The sequence below is a fragment of the Alnus glutinosa genome, chromosome 14 (genome assembly GCF_958979055.1).
Source record: "Alnus glutinosa chromosome 14, dhAlnGlut1.1, whole genome shotgun sequence".
Taxonomy (NCBI): domain Eukaryota; kingdom Viridiplantae; phylum Streptophyta; class Magnoliopsida; order Fagales; family Betulaceae; genus Alnus; species Alnus glutinosa.
In genome coordinates, this window is record NC_084899.1 from 20793852 (window position 1) to 20816796 (window position 22945).

Below are 22945 nucleotides of genomic sequence, written 5' to 3' on the forward strand. Positions count from 1 at the left end.
GCATGGATGCTTTGTTTTCAGATCCCTTCCTACCAACTCCATTGTTCGGCTTTAGTACTCAGCATATATTAATTAAAAATCAATCTCACAAGGTATAATATATTAAACATTGAACTGATATCTATTAATCGTTGCACATGGTGCATGGTAATCCTTCTATTTTCAACTCGATCCATGTGATCGACCAGCATTGCATGCACCATTTTCTTAACCTTTGACTGACTAGCTAGCTAGATCTGTCGTGCTATCAACTGAGATATTCATCTCATGCAGCCACCGATTCATGGGGTCAGTGCTTATCTTTCAACCTCTGTCATTGATTAGAAGAACATTTGTTGCTTTTTCAAGCAATCATCTTCTTACCACCTGGATTAAAAAACCAAAAAAAAAAAAAAGAAAAAGAAAAAAGAAGGAAAAATAAGTGCTTATAAAGTTGATCTGTTTCAATTCTCCCCTTCCATGATCATACTTTTCTTTTAGTTAATTAATATCCTTTTCTCTATATATGGTAGATCGAAGACGATGATTCTTTGCAAGATTAGTGCAGTTGATCTTTAAGGTATGTTTACGCCTATCTAATATATCAGTGAAGCTTAAAAAGAAGTCCAAAATATTAGATGTTATCTTCAGGAAATAGATGCCACCCTTCCCCATTTCCTTCTTGAAAATCATCCTTTTGACGATAATAAAAGGTGAGGATGATCATAAGCTTGTCTTATTTTCATCATCATCATCAGGCGATAAGTACAAGCAGTGGGTTCATTGTTTTTGTTCTTATGAACTTATATATTGGTTTTTGTGACTCAGATGTACGTGAATTCAAAGGATTGTGCAAAAAGGACTCCGACAACTGATGCTGTAGGGGAACGCTTGGTCTTTTGTACGTGCCTATGCTTAGTTGCATGCAATTTTCTTCCTTTAATTTGTCCCTGAGATCTCCAGGTATGTCAAATTAGTACTCTATATACTTAGAACAAAAGGTGCCTGGATATTCACAGTTTTTGATATGTTGTGTGAAATTAAGTAAGCCATAATCAAATCCTTAAGTACGTAGTGCCAAATTAAGTTTATTTGTTTGGAACTTTGGAGGCAATTAAGCTCTTACAGATGATCATGATTTGTCATGAATCTATACATTTTTTGATATTTTGTGTGAATTAAGTAAGTCAGAATTATATCTTATGTAATGAACAGTAGATTTGGTCGGAGGGCAAGTAAATTGCAGATGGGCATAATTTGCGTGTTGTCTTTTACCTCTGTCGACAGATCGATCATAAAATAAGTATGGTCTCAGTTTTTGGCTTTAATTACTGCGAAAAGTTTCTTTCAATTTAGGCTTGCTGTCTCAAGAAACAGATTTTTTGGTCGCATCAACAATTTCAACATGTTGGAAGCTTGGTCCATCGATCTGTTAAAAATTGGAACCACACACACATTAAGAGAGAATGAAAAGAAAGAAAGATGATAAATTGATAGAGGATTTTGTATTTTATTATTCAATTTGATTAAAAATAACTTGTTCACATGGGTATTTATGTGATACAAATGACCCTTCTAACTTCTTCACATTAACTTCATTCATTTACATCTCATATAACTCTCATGTAACTTTTATGTAAAATAACTCTTAAAAATTCAAAAGATACAACTTCTTCAAGTTACTTAGTAACTTACAAGAATAATAAAATATTCAAATAAATGTTTTTAAAATTAAGCTTATTATTCAACAGTACTCCCTTTTAAACTTAATTTTTAGTGACTCCAAGTAATTCTTGTAGCTTACTAAAAATCTCATTATTTAGGGGCTTTGTAAAAATATCTGTAACTTGATCATGAGTCTTTACAAACTTGAGTTGTACCTCTTTCTTGACACTACACTCTCTAGTAAAATGATATCTTGTGTCGATGTGTTTGCTTCAATCATGGAATACTAGATTTTTCGCCAATGCAAGTGCCGAATTGTTGTTAAGAAAAATTTTCGTAGCATCCTCTTGTGGCATGTGTAGCTCTTTCAACAATTTCCTAAACCAAATTGCATGACAAACACTTGATGTAGCGGCAACATATTCAGCTTCACATGTTAAAAGTGTCACAATTTGTTGCTTTTAGAACTCTAAGTAAATGCCGAACTCCCCAAATAAAAAACAAATCCAATGGTGCTCTTTAATTTCTATCATCCACATCTCCACCCCAATCACTATAACTATAATCCAAAAGTTTGAATTCATTAGAAGATGGATAAAGTAGACCAAAATTAACTGTACCTTTGGCATAACGAAGAATTCTTTTAGCTGTCTTGAAATGAGTTATGGTAGATGCCTCCATATAGCGACTAACAAGCCCAACTCCATAGAAAATATCCGGCCTTGTGCAAGTCAAATATCTCAAATTTCCAATTAAACTCCTGAAGATTGTTGGATCCACCATTTCTCCTATTTCATGCTTTGATAATTTAATTTCCACATTCTACCGAAGTGCTAACAAGTTTGTAATTGTTCATCTTAAACTTTTTGAGCATTTCCCCTGCGAAACTTCATTGAGAAATAAAAATTTATTTCTCCATTTGCTTTACTTTAATTCCAAGATAATAGGACAAGAGGCCAATATTTGTCATTTCGAATTCTTGAGTCATTGTTTTCTTGAAATCCTCAAACATACTTGGATTATTGCCTATAAAAATTAAATCATCCACATACAAGCAAACAAGCAAAATATTTCTATTTTCACACACCTTAGCATAAAGAGCATATTCATGAGGATATTTGATGAATTAAGCCACTTTTTTGAAATTAGTTATCAATTCTACTATTTCATGCCCTTGGTGCTTGTTTTAAGTCATACGACACATTTTTCACGTTCAAAACTTTCTTCTCAACCCCTTTGATGACATAGCCCATAGGTTGTTTAACATAAATTTATTCTTCAAGAATTCCATTCAAGAAAGTAGATTTTACATCCATTTGATAAATCTTCCATTTATTTTGAGCCGCAAGAGAAATTACCATCTTTATGGTTTCCAACTGTGCAACGTACAGGATAAAAAACTTCACCATAATCAATGTCGGGTTGTTGACTATATCCCTTGACAACCAACCTTGCTTTGTATCTCTCGATTTCTCCTTTAGCATTCTTCTTTGCCTTGAACACTCACTTCACTCTAATGAGTTTTTGCTCTTTTGGAATGGTCGTCAACTCCCACGTCTTGTTCTTTTCAATTGCTTTGATTTCTTTATCCATAGCATTTCTCAATTTTTCATCTTTCACCGGTTCTTCAAAACCTATTGGTTCACAATCCGCAAAATGACAATAGAGAGTTAGATCATCATTTAAATTCTCTGTTACCTCATAGAGTTCTTTGAGACTTCTCATGTGTGGTAACATTTCACTAGAACTTCATCTCGAAGATGATGACGATGGTGTTCTAGAATTTGTTGGTGATGGAGAAGGTGTAATGAACTCTTTGTTTCTTGACTCTTCTTCTTCTTCAAGAAAAGGAAAAGAAATCATATTTTTCTTTCTCTTGAGTACTCTAATCCCAAAGGTCTTCTTCATTAAACTCTACATCTCTACTAATTACCGGAATTTGGATTTTAAAGCTTGTAGCCTTTAGAACTTGAGTCATAGCCAATGAAAGTGCACCTCTTGCTTTTATTATCAATTTTGGACCGCTCTTGATTCGGTACGTGTACAACCAATGCTTCCAAAAACTTGCAAATGAGAAACACTTGGCTTTCTTCCGCTCCATGCTTCTTGTAGTGTTTTGTTCCATAGGCTTTTTGTAGGACGACAATTTGATAAAATATACGGCACAACCAACAGCTTCCGCCCAAAATTCTTTAGGCATTCTCTTTGTGATGCAGCACGAATAAGAATATAATATAAAATAAAAATAAATCTTGCGTTAATTTAGAGTCTCACCAAAATAATGAATATGAAAGAACATACTAACGTCTCACTGGCCTTGGTAGCGTCTCACCACCAAAAGAGAAGAGGAATCATGCTTCCAAGAAACAATTGTTTTTTTTTTCATAAATTATAATCTGTCTATTACAATAGAATATTATGCTTAAATAGGCTCATAGACTAAACCCTAACTCTAACCCTAACGTGACTAACTTTAGGCCAAGCTCATTATTGAATTACAAATAACTTAAACTAATATGATTGACTTTGGGCCAAACCTATTATTGAATTACAAATAATTTAAACTTTGGGTCAAGCCCATAATTAAATTCAAATAGAATTAATAATTTAAATATGCCTCGAGCCATATTGAGAATTGTCCTATTCTTTCTTTCAACAACACCATTTTGTTGTGGCGATCTCAGAACCGTTAAAGGATGGCGAATTTCATTTGCTTCCCAAAATTCTTTAAATTCATTAGATGTGAATTCGCCTCCTCTAGCAGATCTCAAGGATTTAATACAATAACCACTTTGTTTTTCTACAAAGACTTTGAATTTTTTGAAAACTTCAAACACTTAAGATTTTTCCTCTAAAAAATAGACCCAAATTTTTTGACTAAAGCCATCAATGAAAAGGAGGAAGTAACAGCTTTTACCTAATGGAGATGCCTACAAACATCCGCATGAACAAGTTGAAGCGGCTCATTTGCCCTTGTAGTAGATTCTTTTGAAAATGTTTTTTAGAATTGTTTGTCGATAAGACATTCTTCACAAAGTTGATTTGGTTGACTAATGGAAGGCAAGCCATTTACCATATTCTTTTGTGCTAACAATTTTAATCCGCCAAAATTTTCATATTCAAGCCTCAAATGCCAAAGCCAAGATAAATCTTTCAAACAAGTCTTGAGACATTTAGCCACATCCGTTTAAAAATTTAATAAAAACATTTTATTGCTTGTCATGGGAGCTTTAGCTATCAAATTCTTCTTGTTATTTCTTAGTATAAGACTACAATTTTTCATATGAATTTCATAGTCTTTTTCCAAGAATTGTCCAAAGCTCAAAATATTACTTTTCATACTTGGAACAAAATAAACAATTGTAATAAATTGATGTTCAATTCTCCATTTTTCAAGTGGATTAAGATTGTACCTTTCACTTTTATTGGAACTTTAGACAAGTCTCCAAAAGTAACATTCCCGCTCACCAATTCATTAAGTTCCACAAACTTGTTTTTGTCTCCACACATATGGTTGCTCGCCGTGTTATCAGGATACCACAAGTTCTTCTCTCATCTTTCTTCTCCTTTATAAGCTAGCAACAAAGTGGACTTTGGTTCCTCATTTTCAGCATAATTAACTTTCTTTTCAACATTGTTAGTGTGGCTTCTACACTCCCAAGCATAATGACTATATTTTTGGCAATTATAACATTTAATTAACTTGAGATTTATTATACATTCTTTCATATTGCTTCAAATTATTTCATCTTCCTCGTCCTCTTGATGCTTGACCTCTCTCTTCGTAATTAAAACTATTACGTCTGCCTTTTTTCTTCCTCTACCACGGCCATGGCCTCGTCTATGTCCTTGTCCTCTTTGACTCATTTATTGTTCTTCTTCTTTATCTTTGAAACAGATCTTTGTAACTAGAACTTGTTCCAATGGCTCTTATTTCTTCTTGTTGAGCATTTCTTCATGGGCTTGGAGAGATCCCATGAGTTGATCAATACTCATGGTTTCTAAATCTTTTAACTCTTCAATAGAGACAATGATATAGTCAAACCTTTATTACAAGGAATGAAGGATCTTTTCAATGACTCGAACATTCTCAAATCTTTCTCCATATCTCTTCATTTGATTTACTATGGCCAACACCATTGAAAAATAATTTGCGATTGACTCGGATTCTTTTATTCGTAAAACTTCAAATTCACCTCTTAATGTTTGAAGGTGAACTTTCTTCACTTTATCAACTCTTTAGTAAGAGTTTTGGAGAATCTCTCATGCTTGCTTAGAGGTAGTTGCATTCGCCACCTTCTCGAACATAGCCTCATCCAAAAATTGATAAATAAGGGGTGATCATTCTTTCGAAGTTTCTACAAAGCTTCTCTTTGATTAGGACTCAATGGAGCTTCTTCACTAGGCTCATCGTATCATTTTTCTACAATCTCCCAAGTATCTTGCGATCCAAGCAATGCCTTCATACGAATGAACCAATGATAAAAAATGTCTTTGGAAAGGTGATGGAAATGAAATAGAAAGGTTGAATTGGTCATTTCTCTAGGATCAATAGGCAGTGCTTTGATACCAATTTGTTAGAAATTGTAAACCACACACACTAAGAGAGAGAATGAAAAGGAAGAGAGACAATAAATTGATATATAACTTTGTATTCTAAGCCAGAAAGCCACCATCTCTGTCTCCATCGTTGGCAGCCCCTCTCTTCTCTGTCCTCAAGCACCACCTTCCGGAAAGCTGCCTTTTCTCAATCCATCCCTTCCCTTGAAAGCTGAAACCACAAACATTCTCTTTATTCTATGACCCCTGAGCGTATCCTTGGTGTTCAATATAACGGTTTTGATCCCTGCTACTGATTTCTTTTACTATTGCAATAACCTGTTTTAACTAGTTGCTCCCACTTTTGAATAATTTAGCAGGGGTATTAAAGTTAGATATTTGTGTACGCATTGAAAAGAAATTGTTCTGCGGGGCATATGTTAGTCTCTTATCATAGTAGATATTATCAGAAAGCCGAAGTATGTACTTTTAATGCACTCATCCTTTAGTGTGCTCCAAAGACTTTATACTCCTATTTTGGTAAAGAGCTTGTAAACCTATAATATCCAAAATCATGATATTGCGGAGTTAGAGCTTTGTAGGTGTTCTCGTTTCTTATCCCTTGTAAATTGTCTTGGATTTACGTAACGAAGAAAATGATGAGAGTAAAATATTTGTTGTTATTTGTGATTAAAAATAACTTGCTTACATGAGTATTTATAGGATACAAATGACCATTCTAACTTCTTCACATTAACTTCATTCATTTACATTTTATATAACTATCATGTAACTCTTATTAAAATAACTCTTGAAAACCCAAAAGACACAACCTCTTTAAGTCACATAGTAACTTACAAGAATAATAAAAGACTCAAATAAATGTTACTAAAATTAAGTTTACCAATCAATACTATCTACTCAGCATTATACTAGTTTCGACCGCAACAAGTGTACAAAATTCGGCCCTTAAGCCTCTCTTCTTTTGAGGGAGTATAATGGGCTAGTTTTAAGATGGTCCTAAATCTGTCAACTGTGACTTTAATATATATTCGGATTGGGTCCAATTTGGTGTGGCAATTCGTGTTCGTGTGTTGAGTTTGGGTCGTGTCGAGGTATGAGTATAAGACTATATATGTCATTCCTAACTCGACCCATTTAATTAAACATGTCAAACCTCTCAACCCTAACTAGTTAACTTGTTAATTTTGTATTGAGTTGTGTCGAGTTTACAAATCGTGTCAAAAGTTGTCAGTCTCGTCCAAAGATGTAATGAATAAAGCTAGGACCGATCAATCGATTGCCCATATTAACTTTAACTGAGCACCAATTAATGAATGGGATTATATGCTTTGGATCTAATCCATTTAGCCAAACTTGGTAATTAGGGAAATAATCTTATAACAGAAAACTCCTAGTTTAGTTTGCTAGCTTTGATGTTTGGCAAATCCAGTTTTGATTTAGATTGACTCTTGGTCATGACCGCCCTGATATGGAATTATTGTGAGAGAAAGTCTAAACGTTCTTTTCTTGTTCTTCTTTCATACAAATTTTTTAAAAATTAGCCATTAAATTTAATTATAGAATCCACAAATAACAGTTTTCTATTAATCCCATTAACCCTGCCTCATAACTTTGATTGATAAAGAAAGAAAAACAACTAAAACGTCTAAGTACGCTAGTTCGGTAGTTCCATATATATGGCGTTTGCATACATATACCTAATGGTACGTGGTCCTAATCTTGTTATTTTTGAGCCTATATATCTTAGCTTAACATTGGGATGTTGACCCTATGAGGCTATGATGGGTTCCATTTAGAGTACCTTATTGCATTCAGATCAGATCGACCATTCAACGATAGGGCAAAATATTATTGATCGTACTGAATTTCTTGGCCAAATTTGGATAGAAATTTTACTTCACCCCTTGAGCATATATGCATGGAGGAAGGCCTGGTTGCTTGCATGGGGTCTGGATACTTGAACTTGAGGCCTATAGATACAGTCACAACCGTTGATCATATATATGCAGATTTGGAACACAATTAATTTTGTATTCTTATTTTTGAAGACTAAGAGTTATATACAGTCTAAGAAGAAAATTAACGTTAATCGCTTTTTAGATTTGTTTATTCTTTTTCTTGCTTGTATTTTTCATATGCTCCTAATTTTAGGTACGTAGTGAGAGTCTTTGATGGGGCTAGCTAGCTAGCTAGAGTTCTTTTGCATAGATCTTCTGTACTTAGTCTCTTTTTCCACTTTCGGCGGCTGAAATTACATATTAATTTGTATTGAAAAATACAAAATCAGTCTATGTAATTCCAACTTGAAAAATACAAAATCAGTCTAAAGTTTTTAAAAATAGCTTAATTAAAACTTCTCGTGATGAGCATAGTTTGGCAAATAATTCTCCAACTTGAATTTCTATTTAAAATTTTGACAAAAACCGTCAATATGCCATGTAAATGATCAATTCCGGGTGCTTGAACTGTTGGGGAGACAAGTGGGAGAGAGATGAGAATGCAGCCGAAGTCAAAGCTCCCTAGGGTGATGTTGTGTTATAGCAAGAGTATTGAAAAGATTGGGGATTTGAATCTCAACCAAACTATATATATAAGAGATCGAGCATGCACATCCTTTCCGGCCGGACAGTCGAGGGATGGGACGCATAAACTACGACTTACACACGTAATTATGTACGATGTTTTAGATTTGCGAGAACTTAATTAATTAAATTATATATTAATTATAATAAAATTTGTCCTATTGATCTTTGAATTATTAACTAGTGAATGTATAATTAATTACGTTTAGCATCTCACATTAACTGTGATGTCGATTAGAAGCAACTTCTTTCAGAAGTTGAGCATCTCACACATTAAATATATTTTTGCTCGGCCATGCCATTTCACCAATAATGGCATGGCCGAACATATATATATATATATCTGTGTGTATAAAATAAAATTTATTCTTTTCTATTTTATTCAAACTTTCTGTGCGTTTCAGCGCTTCCATCACTAAATTTTTTTTTTTTTTTTTTTTTTTTTAGACACCAGTATCTCTTTATAGCTAATAAAATCCTTTATATATAGATACAATAATAGGACAAATGCAAGGGGTAACGTCAAGCATAAATTAAAATAAATGATGATGATGATTATATATGCAACAATTTTATATCATCCGCTTGAAACATATGGAATTCTAGATCCACTAGGATAATAAAAAGAAATTAATTAAAGTGGTAGCTCAACATGATGAGTACTGATCCAAACAATAAAGAAGGATGAGTCCCACGCCTTAGCTAGCTACAAATATAGGGTTGTTAACCAGGGGCAGAACTAGCTTACGGTAGAAAATTTAAAACAATCTCCCAAATATATATATATATATCCCACTTTCTCCATTTTTTTTTTTGAAATCTTGCTGCCCACACTAAAGTTTCAGCTGGTTCCGCCCTTTGTTTCACTAATTTTATATTCTTCCTACTTTTTTCTTTTTTTCTAATTATATTCCTCCTACTTGTGTTAAATAAACCTGCCTAGATCGTCAATGAGATTAAGGTCTATCATGAAGCCTAAGTACAGGGTATGGACCTAGCTTTATATAGATAATGCCCATCCTTACTCGAGAAACATGCAGGTACACACGAAGTAAACTTCAATAAGCTTTTCAGAAAATGAGTTCCGTATACTTGAATCTTCTTTCAAAACTCAAATAATTTGTATTAATTAAAAGAGGACAAAAAAGGTCTTATTGTTAACTCTATTGCTGTATTAGAAATATTATTGACTAGCTAGATATTGAGCCTTTCCCTAACTTTGATAAGCAACTCAAGCAGGGGTACTAATTAAGCCAAATCTTAGTCATGCACAGACAATAAGAACGATGTATCTCTAAATATAAAACTTCTAGGTATGTATGCACGACAGACCAACTTCAAATATTAATTGTATAGATGCCCCCATGCCCCGGCCCATAACCATTATTTCCCTTCTTCTATATTATATGAGTTTGATTCAATACCTTCCCTTATCTCCTAGCTATAAGAATCTGTTTGTTTTGATATAAAATGTTTTCTAATAGAAAATATTTTTCCAAAACATTATTGAACTTTTGTTATTTGGCTAGAACCCTAAAAACATTCTGAACAGATTTCAACAGTTCGACTCTTACATAAAATTATTAACCACCATTGCACTGAAAACATGCAGAAATTCAACTACGAATCGCCAGAAGCCAACACCTTTTCAGCAAAGCAAAACAAAAAACCCTATCAATTGTGTGTAACAGATAATTTCATTTACTGATAAGGAAAATGAAGTTGATATATAACACTTAACTGGATAGTGTATTAAAATATGGTGACTGGTTTTAGCCTGGCCTCCAGCAAGAACATAGGATTTAATTTGGTTGCAATTCAGAATAAGCTTGATATGGTGCTTTCTAAGAGATGAACTTAATTACTCCACTGTAGAGACTTGGGAAGCTATTCGTACTAAGGGTGCTAGCTGAAGCCAAGTGGTGGAAGATGGTATGGTTTTCCTTTGCTATTCCAAGACATAGGTTTATACTGGCTTGCAATTAGGAATTCTCTAACCATTGGGGAAAGATTGCTGCAATGGGGTTATAAAGGAGAAACGTTATGTTCATTTTGTAGAGGATGTATAGAAGGAAGGGATCACCTATTTTTTCAGTGCTGTTTCAACCGGCTAGAGAACATGTAGGGAGGTATTAAGGAAGTGCGATGTAGAGAATCCTAAAATTATATGGGATGAGGTGGTGGAATAGGGAGTTGCATATATATCTGAAAGCAAAACTAAAATGCAAAATCAGTTCATGTTATTTACTTGATTTACAATTAGTTTCATTTGATATCAAAATGAACCTGGAGGTATCTAGGATATGCTAAAAAAACAATTTATTTCTTGTAATCAAATTCCATCAAAACACTTAACGGATTCTATTAATGTTTAACGTCAACCCCAAAAAAATGACAATATGTGTCACTCTTAATAAAAAATATATTAAAGTAAAAAAATTTAAAAAATAATTTTTTTAATAAATAAAAAAAAGAAAGGGGGTAAGTGTTGCTCGGCAGCCATCCCCCCCTTTTTTTTTTTTAAAAAAAAAAATTATTTATTAAAAAAATTAATATTTTAAGTTTTTAATTTCTTTAATTTTTTAGTTTTTAATTTTATATATTTAAGAGTGACATGTGCCATCATTTTATTAGTGCTGATGTGACAAGCTAACAGAATCTGTCAAGTGTTTTGATTGAATTTGACTGCAGGGAGTAAATTAATTTTTTTGGCATACCATAGGAATTTCTAAGTTCATTTTGATATAACAGTGATCTAATTGTAAATAAAGTAAACTACATGAACTGATTTTGCATTTTTTCCAAAACTATAAGAGTAATATTGTGCAAAATAGCAATTGGGGCGGTGGTTTATCACATTTGGAAACATAAGAATGATGTTAGGCATGGTAATATGTTGAAATAAGAGGAACATATCCTCAAAATTATCGATTGGGAAGTTAGAACTTGAATAATGGAGATCGAGAAATTCAATTATTATTTTTAATATGAATAGGGGTCTTTGCTGCAGATGGGGGCTGTAAGATAAAATTGATGTGATCATAATTATTTAGTATTTGTGTTAAAGTTCAATGAGGAATAATCTTTGATAAGAATCGAGTTTGATTCCAATTATTCTTAGTAGGGGTGAAATTGCGGGCGGATAATAAATGCTCACACTCGATATCCGCATATGCGGATGAGGTTATCAAAATTCATTATTTGCCTATGCGGATGCGGATAGCAGTTTTAGGGTATGCGGATGCGGTTATTAACCACAACAACACTCTCTTTATATATAATATATATTTAATTAAATTCACTAAAACGAGGTCGCTTTGAATTGGGTGAGTTTAGGATCTTTAGTTTATATTAGGTTTTTTTTACTATCATTTCAAAGTAATACCTCACTGGGAGTAGGGCTATTAACTAGATTCTTCAAGAAGTCCTAATTAGACCCGGATTATGACTCCTACCCCAAATTCGACTTGGAGTAGGGTTCTGATCCGAATTTTGAGTGAGCTAGATTTATTCCCAACAGTGAGCTTGCCGATGCTACTATTATCGATCAAGGAGGAGGTGAAAAACATCGGCACCAGCGGTTCCAAATGCACTAATGGCGATAGTTTTGAGGTAGTAGGGCACCATGATGATGTCGGTGTTCATGGAGATGACATCAATGCCATCAACCAGAACGATAGTGTCGAAGTCAATGAGGAGGTCGAAGTTGTAACAACTAACATTTTAGCAGATTTTTTAAGTGATCACTAGGTGAGCTTTGAGAGCCATCCTGGTGGTGACGTTGCATGCGTAGCCGAGGATAGGTTAAGAAGACGTAGCGGCCAATCATGGTGGCCGGTGGCATGAAAAGTATTTAGGGTCTCGTTCATTCTGTCATTGATGAACTCTTGGCAAGTGCAAAAGAAGCTCGATTCTATTAGTTTAATTAGAAGGATGGGCTTTTAGGAAAATGGTTTACACTTTTGTTTTTTGAAATTTCCTTCATAATTTTGCATTGATTGAAAAAGGATTTGGACCGTAAGTACTATGATGGGCGTGCAATAGGTAATGGAAGAAGAAATTAACTAAGGGATTTAAGATAGGTTGGTAATTCAAGGAATCCTAGGCCTTTGGTAGGGTAATTCCAGAAACAGTAGGCCTCCCAATCAAATGACAAATCTTGAAAAAATTATACTTTTGATATTCCTTTTATTATTGAATACATGCAAGGTGCCTTAATTTTATATAGGCTTAAAATAAGAATTTAAATAAAATTACGACTCTAAATGATAACAAGTCTGTCCTTAGGGATCCAAATCCACATCCTAATAAAACTCCTAATCCACATCATAAATGATAAAGTAATAATCTTACATTCATGCAGTTTCTTTCTTAATTCTTATTTTTACGTTGGCAGCTTCTCACGTAGGTTTCTTAGGTTCATATGGGTCTGTAACAATCCGTAACAGTTTGGCTGCTACAATAGTATGGCATGGTAAAATTATTCGGCGCTACTCTTTTGTTTTTTGGCTTGCAATTAGAAGACGATTGTATACCCAAGATAGGTTGGTTGCTATTGGCTTAGTTCAGGGGATGAAATGTGTTTTGTTTGAGATAGGGAGAATATCGACTATGTCTTTGTTTGCTACCCTTTCTCATACAGCATTTGATTTAATCTTTGATATAGAGGCAATATTCACTGGGCTCGTACGAACTGAGAGGAGTTTATTCGGTGGATGACCTCTCATAGAGGCAAAGCTTTTCTCTCCATTATGGTAGCTGCTACAACATATGCTCTCTGATTGTGGGAGAAACACAATATTATTCCAAAGGAGAAGCAAAGATTCCGGGTACATTCTTTCAAAGATTTTGTTTTGAGGTAGATCTAAAGTTAACTCATTTAAGGGTATACGTAATTCTTTTAGTAATCAATTTTTAGTTAGGTCTCGAGGTTTTTCTGATATAATCTTTTAACTTAACTTGCCCTAACTTTTACTTCTTTGTAGGCGCTTGTTAATGTGGGGTCTCTTCGACTTTTGGCAGTCTTGTTTTTTAGGGTTGCGTGCGAATCCTTTTTGTTCTTGCTAAGTTCCTTTAATAAATCCTTACTTAACAAAAGAAACAATCCGTAACTGTTTTCCATTAAATATTGAAAAAAAAGACAATACTTTTAATAATACACCAAAAAAAATACAACCTTGCTATAAGCAGGTGATCGCCTCTATGCTAGCTTCAATAAAATAGAATTGATGACTCAAGGTCCTCTAGGCTCTAGCTACCGGGCTAATCTAATCTCCTTCTAATAACCCGATCGATCCTGGCCTATCTCAGCTTTAACACTTTCTTCCAATATTAATGAAAGAGCACCTGATCATGACCAGTACTTCAAAAGTCACGTATTTAGCTGGGTACACGTCTAGGTGGTCTATAATGACATGCAAACAACTATCATATATATGCTATAAGTGACTAAACAAGATCATTGTCGTGGATGTTTTGATTGTACAAATTAAGATTATGTATAACATATTTGTACAATATATATAACCATTAACTGTCATTCTCGCTCGCTTTTGCTTGTCCTTAGCTGTGAAGGTGATGTCACTGCCAATGGAAGTTAAGCCAACGTTTAAGGTGTAGTTGTTGATTTGCTAAAACAATTATTTACAAAAGTACTTGATTAGTTTAATAAAACAGTTAAGGACATATGTTCAAACATAAATATTCATCAGATCACATGGCATATATTTTATGGATGATTTCATATTTATCAATTCCTAAAATATTCCTGATCGATCTCATGTTGTTGGTCAAACGGTTGAGAAAACTTGAAGCGTCGACGGACGCAAGTTGATATATATATATATATATCAATTATTGTATATAATTAATTAAGGAGTCACTAAGAAGCTAATTAATCGATGAGTAATTAGAAAATTTGAATCGTCGACCCAAAGTCTTGGCGTAGTTACAGAAGAAAATATAATATGTGCCTTATCATTAGGTGAGAATTCCGTGTGGATGCTTGGGTAAAAAGACCAATAGGGTTCAAGGCTGGATCACCTTTAAAAAAACATACTTTTTTTACATGCACGTAGTTATCATTGAAACGGTAAAGATATGATGAAATTAGCATAGATTTTCTAGACCCCACATCATTTTCTATGGTACGTTTAATTGTGTTTGGGTAATTAATATTGTTTGGTTAATTAATATTGTTTGGTTAATTATGAATATTTTGGGAAGGTTGAAGTTGGTGTTCGGTGTGTGTGATCACAAATACTATTCACGTGTACTAGACGTAATGGAAGTATCTGTTAATTACTATTTTGGTGGCCTCTTCTTTCACATTATGCACTTGTTTAATCAAGTGCTTAAGGTTGCTTAGGGTGACTGTCACTGTCACTGATAAGAAAGAAAGAGACCCTAGTAGTCCAGGTCATTCTCAGCTGATTTCACTGTATTTTCCAGATGCAAAGAAGAATAATTTTCAAGCCGGCTAGGTGTTACTAGTTCGTTTGGTGGGATTGGGTCAGGCCAGCTTCGAAGCACTTGTAGTCTCCTCCGTTTAGGTCTATTCTGTCATTAGTTTTTAATGTATATGTGTGACGTCTCATATCGCCCGAGTATGAGAATGAAAATGTGCTTATATGTATAAACGCACAATTTTTGACACAACGCATTTTAAATCTGTGATAGCCATGAACCTATTAGAACTCTGCAGTTAAGCGAACTTCTGAGAGAGTAGTATCGAGATGGGTGACCTCTTGAAAATTTGGTTAAGGGAAGCTAAAAGCGAACAATATTGTGTCATTGGTGTAGATCGTTACAGTACGTGTTGATATGGTCACGTCAAGGTAAAAAATCACTCCTCAGATCGCCCCCTCCTACCCTTTTTACATAGAAAAAATAAAACAAAAATTACATAGGAATGACTATAATAATCCTATTTCTTCCTTGAGTTGCTTGAAGATATATGATGGAATTCCCTAATTAAAGGGGACAATTAAGAAGTTGATAACTTTAATTCATAAAAAGGAAAAAAAAAAAAAAAAAAGAAAGAAAGTTGATAATTTTATAATTTGAAGGGACTTCTGGACCTCATGCATTAAAGGTAGTGCATAGTTATCAAATCCACTTAATTGGCAGCCAGATGAATTTTCTTCTGAGGTATTCTTTTATGTTTTAGAACATTGATAGCCAATTTTCCTCGGGTTTTCGGAGAATTAAAGTGATCAATACAATATAGAAGGCATGGAAAATAAAACCCGTTTAAGTTGTTTTCTCATTTCTCAGATCGATCGTTATTTCCAAGAATCTGTTTCATTTCGCATTAAAAACTTGTCCTTTCTCTTAATCTAGGCAAGAACCAAACAAAATGTCAATAGTTTAAATGTTACGTACGTGGTGAAGTTAAACATAAAATATGGAGTTATGTTTTCTTCTGCATGCAAAGGGAAAGACAGAAACCCTATACGTGTCATGGGGAAGCAAAGAAAGTCCGAGTTTTAGATGTATTGGGTAGAAACTTAAGTGAGCAAGCAAATCAGTTGTTTAGCTGACAATACAACCAGGATTTTTCTAATGAGTAAATCATTGTTAAGGTGACATCACCGACTCCCTAAATTCTTTATAAAGGGGCCTGCTTCCTCTTTGATTTGTGAAAGATGGTCCACCGGACAAGGAACCTAGCTTAGTTGAAGAAGCAAGCAATCTTTGCTCTGTATCTTTGTGTTTGTACGTAAAATCTGTCACCAGCTTTCGTGAGAAGGTGCTAGCTACTGAGTTTTTAATTTAATTTAATTATTTTTTTTAACTAATTCCCATCCTTTCTCTAAACCGTGAGTTGGGATTAATTTTATGAGAGTTATAGTTGTGCCGACAACAAAATAGGAAGAGGGAGAGAAGATGGGGCACACTTTGTCGTCCTTCTTACTTTGACTCTATGTGGCCATTGATGTGATGCTTTAAAAGAAGCTTATGTTTGAAAGAGATAGCTAAAGAAAATGGACACGACCTTGATTTATTTGGACGAAATGGACCCTATATTTTGAGTTTATGTACGAAAAGGCCATCAATCGACTAATTAACCTTAATTTCCTTAGTTTCCTCTACATGCATGATCTACATATACATACATGTAGATATATACATTTATAACTCACTTTGGGTAAATATTTTTACCAAAAAGAAAACATTGCCACAACGATATACAGGATACAAGCCTTTGCTTCTATCATCTTTAATTTGTGATGATCAAGATCGAACTAAGCTAAAGCATCTTCCTGCCAGGGAGAAAAAGTATGGATAAATGATATCCCTCTCTCTGTGATGAATCTCCCATTACAGACAAAGACTAAAAGACGATGGAAGGCATAAACAAATGCCATTGACAGGTTCTCAGCTTTAACGGAGATTGTCTTGGGGTGTCAAAACGGGGTGGAAATTTGGGGTGTTTGCTGCACCAACTTCTGTCTAACTAGCACCCTCAATGGTCAAATGGGTCACATCGATCCTTTCATGTCCCTACATATCTTAGTAAGTTCTGTGATAAAACCAAAGTTATTTGATTGCCATGGTGTTAATTAATTTCGAGTGATTAATTATATTTAGTTCCTAAACTGCTTTCATTAAAACCGACAAACGATATATATACACACGAGAATTAACTGGTTACCAACTCAAACACAGCAAATAAACTCCCTACCACTTACATTTCACCTCCAACTCACAAAACAAACCATCCCAAAGATAAAACTCAAATATGTACCGACAAAACCACCAAACAAAAATCACCAACTCAGCTTAGCCATTAGCACCTTCTCAGACACTTCCCAATTACGACAACAGAGATCTCTATTAATACGCAGCCGTATTAACCAATTTACGAGAAAACCCATACCTCCCAATCAATCCTCTTAAGAACATATATATATACTCCTCAGAATTCAACTTATAGCCTGTAATAATGTATTACTCACATGAACTTTAAATGCATGCATTCTTCATGATCTACCTTTCACCGTTGATAAGAAATACCCTTCACGAAAGTCTTGATTAATTTGTTGCTTAATTATGATCATCTTAATTTCCTCCTTGCAAATAGGGCATGAAAAGCGAAACAAGTGACCCTCTGGCGTGCGAGGGTGGCTCATTTCCTACTCTCCCGGCCCTGTCCCTCAAATTTAAAATACTTTTCACATTGATCATCTCTTCCGCTTACCTACTTATATCATCACTGTTTTTGGAAGTCTCTCGATCGAGGTTAATTAATCATTGATTTTTCTTAATTAGTAAATGCGCATTGTTCCAAGAACCAAAGGAGCCTCCATGTTGAATATATATTTTCTTCTACGTATATTGTTATTTGGCGCAATGTGATTCGTAAGCCCATAATAGTAGAGTGAGGTGGCACTAGACAGGAGCCAAACCCCATTCGAAAGTGGCAACTAAAGTCGGGTCTACGGCGTAAGGTGGCCAGAAATTTCATAAAGAGCTAGTAAAGAGGACCCATCGATATAAATACGTAAAAAGATTACGAGATCGCCATGCAATCAGTGACGAAATAGGGCCTTTGTTGCGTGCATGGAATGGGTTGGTCCCTCTGACCAGCGAGCGCGATGACGTGCCACCTGTTCCCTGATGTTGACTTCTTGATCCAGCCTGATCATTTGTCTCCGACGTAGAATAGTATCCTGATAATTTACCAGTTAATCAACAGTACTGGAAGCCCAATAATGCCCTCACCCTTTTGCATTGCATGTCACGTTTGATATTTCCTCTTACAGCCTCATAAATCTTGTTTAAATGGTTTTTCTAAGCTTATAGTATCTATTTAATTAGCTAGGCCTCCTCATCAAGTTTTCTTTTTTAGTTCCTCGATGCACAATGAAAAAGAAAAGACGGAAGCACATATATATCTTTAGTGATCATATATATATATATATATATATATATTGTGTATACAATAAAGAGATCTCCCTTCCAAGATACTGGGGGTCAGATCAATCTACCCCGTCACCCACTGGTGGGGTGGTATCCGACTCTCGGGGGTAGGTGGAGGGTGGAGGGTGGAGGAACTCTTCCATCTAAGGGGGAGATCCCCCGCCGCCCGATGGGGTGGATCTCTCCCACCACCATTTTTTTAAAAAAAATTATTATTATTGTTATTTATTTTTTTAATTTCTTCTATATATATTAATGCCGATGTGTGGCATTAGATTATGAGAGGACTTGAAGTGGTGTACTGTTAAATTATTGGACGCAACATAAATGGAAATACCAACTGCATTTATAAGATGTCTAAAAATATCATTTATGACACTTTTACAAGCTAATGTGACTATTAATGTGATAACAAGACAAATCACATGTACTTAAAAAAAAAATTAACCCTCATTTAAAAAAATTAATGCTAAAAATTATATTTTTATCTTATAATTATCTCATAATACTTATGAGACATTTACAATCAACCTTTAGATCGATCATTATAAATTAAAAAAAAAAATCTAAAAATTAATTGTAACTATCATACCAGCTTCATGTGATAGTTGCCAAATAAAAATATAATATATAACCAAACTCATTTAAAAATAAATGCCAAAATGAAGTGGATCGATACATGTGTCAAGGCAGAATACATGTGTCAAGGCAGGAGGAAGAAAGGGTATATATGGTACTTGTTTTGCTAGCAAATGGGAAACTAGCACGTCAGCCGGCTTCCATTAATTATGGCCCGGGGACAAGAGCAAAGAGTGTATATATACAGAATAGAAAGCTGGAGTTTTAGGTTGGATTTAAGGAAGGCAACCCACTTAAGACAAGGTTGGATTTAAGGGAGGCAGCTGCCAATTCTTGGAAGATTGCAAGTCAAAAATGGGAAGGCCTCCTTCTAATGATGACAGTGGCCTCAAGAAAGGCCCTTGGACACCTGAAGAAGATCAAAAGCTTGTCAAATATATCCAAAAACATGGACATGGAAGCTGGAGAGCCCTTCCCAAACTTGCAGGTATGGATCCATTACACCACTCCCAACTCTCTTCTCTCTCTCTCTCTCTCTCTCTCTCTCTCTCTCTCAAGCGAGTCTTCTTTGTGCTTTTACAGGGCTTAACAGATGTGGGAAGAGTTGCAGATTAAGATGGACGAACTACTTAAGGCCTGACATCAAGAGAGGGAAATTTTCCCAAGAAGAAGAACAAACAATTCTGAATCTCCATGCTGTTCTTGGCAACAAGTAATTTCACCAATACCCCTTTTGCTTTATATATAATTGGAATATAACACTTTTTTTAATAACTGGGTATTCGGGGCTTTGCCTCCGACTAGATCTCCAGCACATCATGCCAAAACGCTCCCTATACATGAGTCAGATAAAATTTGAGCTTTCTTCTGCAGCATGACCCTAAAATAATGATTTGGACTCAACGGTCGAACTTTAGAATATAACACATTTCTTAACATGTGTACAGTATACCTAGTCTTAACCTCTTATTTTTTCTACTCTACAGATGGTCGGCAATCGCAGGCCACCTACCTGGTCGGACGGACAATGAAATCAAGAATTTCTGGAACACCCATCTGAAGAAAAAGCTTATTCAGATGGGGTTTGATCCGATGACCCACAGGCCTCGAACCGACATCTTCTCAAGCTTGCCTCACCTTATAGCTCTGGCTAATTTGAAAGAGCTTATGGATCACCACTCATGGGAAGAACAGGCTGTGAGACTACAAGCAGAGGCTGCTCAAATGGCTACTCTTCAATGCCTACAATATCTCCTCCACCCCGCAAACAACTTAAACAGTTTCTCTGACATGGAGACTATTAACCTTTTGAACTCAGTTTCTTCAATGAAAGATGACTTAGGCCTTCAACCAGTACTCCATGATGATTCAATCCCTTTCCTTCATTTGCCTGACTTGCAAATCCCTTGCACCTATCAAACACCGTTAAACAATGGCAATGATATTGTTCAAGCTCCTCCTCAGCTTGAGTTAACGGCGTTTAGCCAAGGGGAAAACTCTCCCATTAATTCTCCATGGCTTGCTTCATCTTCGAGCACTCCATCTCCTTCTGTGGCTCCGCCAGTAACGACAGAGACTTCCATCAGCAATTTAGGCGATGCATGCAGTACTTCAAGCTTCGGAGGAGCCGCTCCTTTCGCTTGGCCTGAACTTCTGCTTGAATACCCTTTGTTTGATCATGAGATTTCTTAGTTTTAGATGTGTGTGAAAGGTTTGAAGTTGCACCATGCACCACTTTACTCGATCTGTGTGTTATTAATTAGTTCTAATTAAGCATATATATCTATACTACTTTTCATTTATGCATAATCCGGCCAGCCTGTTCCTAGTACGTAGTACTTGATCCGTAGGATCGTACTCAAAAGGATGTCTTGAGAAAGAAAATTAGGTGGCAATTTGTTAGCTCAGACGACTAACTAGGGTATGACCAGCTAGCTCGAGAAAGAAAGAGGGAAAAAAAGAAAAAAAATAAAAAAGATTTATCATCGGGCATTTGCATTTGAGTTTGAATATCATGCTTCAGGTACTTGTAAGAATTAAATTTGATTATGCTGATGTACGCGCGTGATAAATTATGTGAACTATAACGACAGTTTATAAATAAATTGTAGTAAAAGATTGATGTAATACCCCAAACATTTACCTTGTTTATATATCATTTTCTTTTTTATAGGTTTGTTTTACAGGAAATGAGATCCCATTTTATTCAAAGATAATTGATAATATTCTGCCTGAGATATGGCAAGAAAGAAACATACCATGTTAAATATATTTTTCCCACAACCGACCATTGAGTCCCACCTTTCATTTTGTACAATTTTTGCACACAAAAAGATTATAACAGAAAATAAGATGAGAAAACACCTAAAACGATCGATATAATTGTTTGATAAATTTTTTTCCTTCTCCTTCCAAAACCAAAAAAAAAAAAAAAAGAAGCTTCTAAGAAGCCTAGCTAACAAACAAAACATTTATGGTTAATTTCTTCAAGTCTTGGTGTTCACACGGAAAAATAGCTTCTTTTTGCATGTTCTACTCTTTTTATGTTTATTGTAATGTTGCTTATTTTATGTTCTAATCCATTTATAATATTCTGGGTAAGTTAGGAGCCAACCAATCTTGAGGAAGAGCCTTCAACCTCGATCTATTTCACTTTCTTGTAATATGCCTCTCAGAGACTATATAGCATTTTCTTCTATAAGCGAGAGAGAGAGAGAGAGAGAGAGAGAGAGAGAGTTGACCAAGGCATTAATGTCAAAAAAGTGACGTCGAAGGATTCACAATGATAAGATCGAGGGACCCAAGTAGTTAGGAAACGCAAGTGTTTTCAGAATTTTCTGAGTTGAAAGAGATACTTGGACGAATCAATGTATTTGTGCTGCTGACAGCTAGCCAAGCACTTTACACAATCATATTACTTTTCGGACCAAAAGAGGCCACGTCCAATGAAATGAACGGAAATTAAGAATTTTGAAAATGTTGGCAGTGCATAATGATTTGCAGTTGCTTTCTAAATATAATTAATAGATAAATAACTAAATGGTAATTATATTTCAAATGTTTAGTTGGCTTTTTCTCATGCATCCATATATTATTGAAAAATAAAAAATAAAAAATTAATGCTAGGAATACTAAATTTTTTAACCAAGAAATGGGTACCAAGATAATTGAAGCTTATTCATTAAAAATAAATATATTAACATAATACAGATGAAAGGTGTACCTAAAACATTTTCAAAAAATATTTTATAATTTTCAAATGAAGAGGAGTTTCACCCTTTTCGTTAGTATAATGTGATCAAATTTCATTTACATTTTAATATATATATGGAATTTTAAGGAAAGATCCATGCATGTGCCTTGCACATTGCCTGCACGTGTCTGCAGGACTTGCTTATTATTTAGGTAAATTAGCTAGGTGGTGGCTTAAGCTCCAAACAGCAATAGTAAAATTATTATTATAATTTATATAAAAAAAATAGATTATTATTATTATTATTATTTTTTACCTTTCCTTTGAAAAAAAGCTCAAAAAGTGAGAAAATCGATTTTTTTTTTTAAATAAAAGTTATTTATGAAAGAGACTCCCTTAAATTGATCACATAATTAGGCCCACCATCTATGGACTAATGGAGCCGGCGCTGCGCGTGCAT

At 34.7% G+C, this 22945-nt stretch overlaps 1 protein-coding gene and 1 long non-coding RNA gene across 3 annotated transcripts; both read left to right on the forward strand.

The window, feature by feature from the left end:
* Positions 1-126: 126 nt before the first annotated feature.
* On the forward strand, positions 127-15524 carry LOC133856491 (uncharacterized). 2 transcript variants are annotated; one of them, XR_009898211.1, is made up of 5 exons: positions 127-288; positions 513-559; positions 808-942; positions 13456-13647; positions 15240-15524. It is a non-coding gene; the product is annotated as an uncharacterized LOC133856491 (long non-coding RNA). The 2 variants fall into 2 exon arrangements; XR_009898210.1 differs by having other exon boundaries at positions 13456-13618.
* A 4027-nt stretch (positions 15525-19551) lies between these two features.
* LOC133857961 (transcription factor MYB92-like) lies at positions 19552-21101 on the forward strand. Its single transcript, XM_062293355.1, has 3 exons — positions 19552-19779; positions 19875-20004; positions 20279-21101. Exons 1-3 carry the CDS (start codon positions 19647-19649, stop codon positions 20982-20984), a joined length of 969 nt encoding a protein of 322 aa, XP_062149339.1. The 5' UTR covers positions 19552-19646; the 3' UTR covers positions 20985-21101.
* The last annotated feature ends 1844 nt before the right edge of the window (positions 21102-22945 follow it).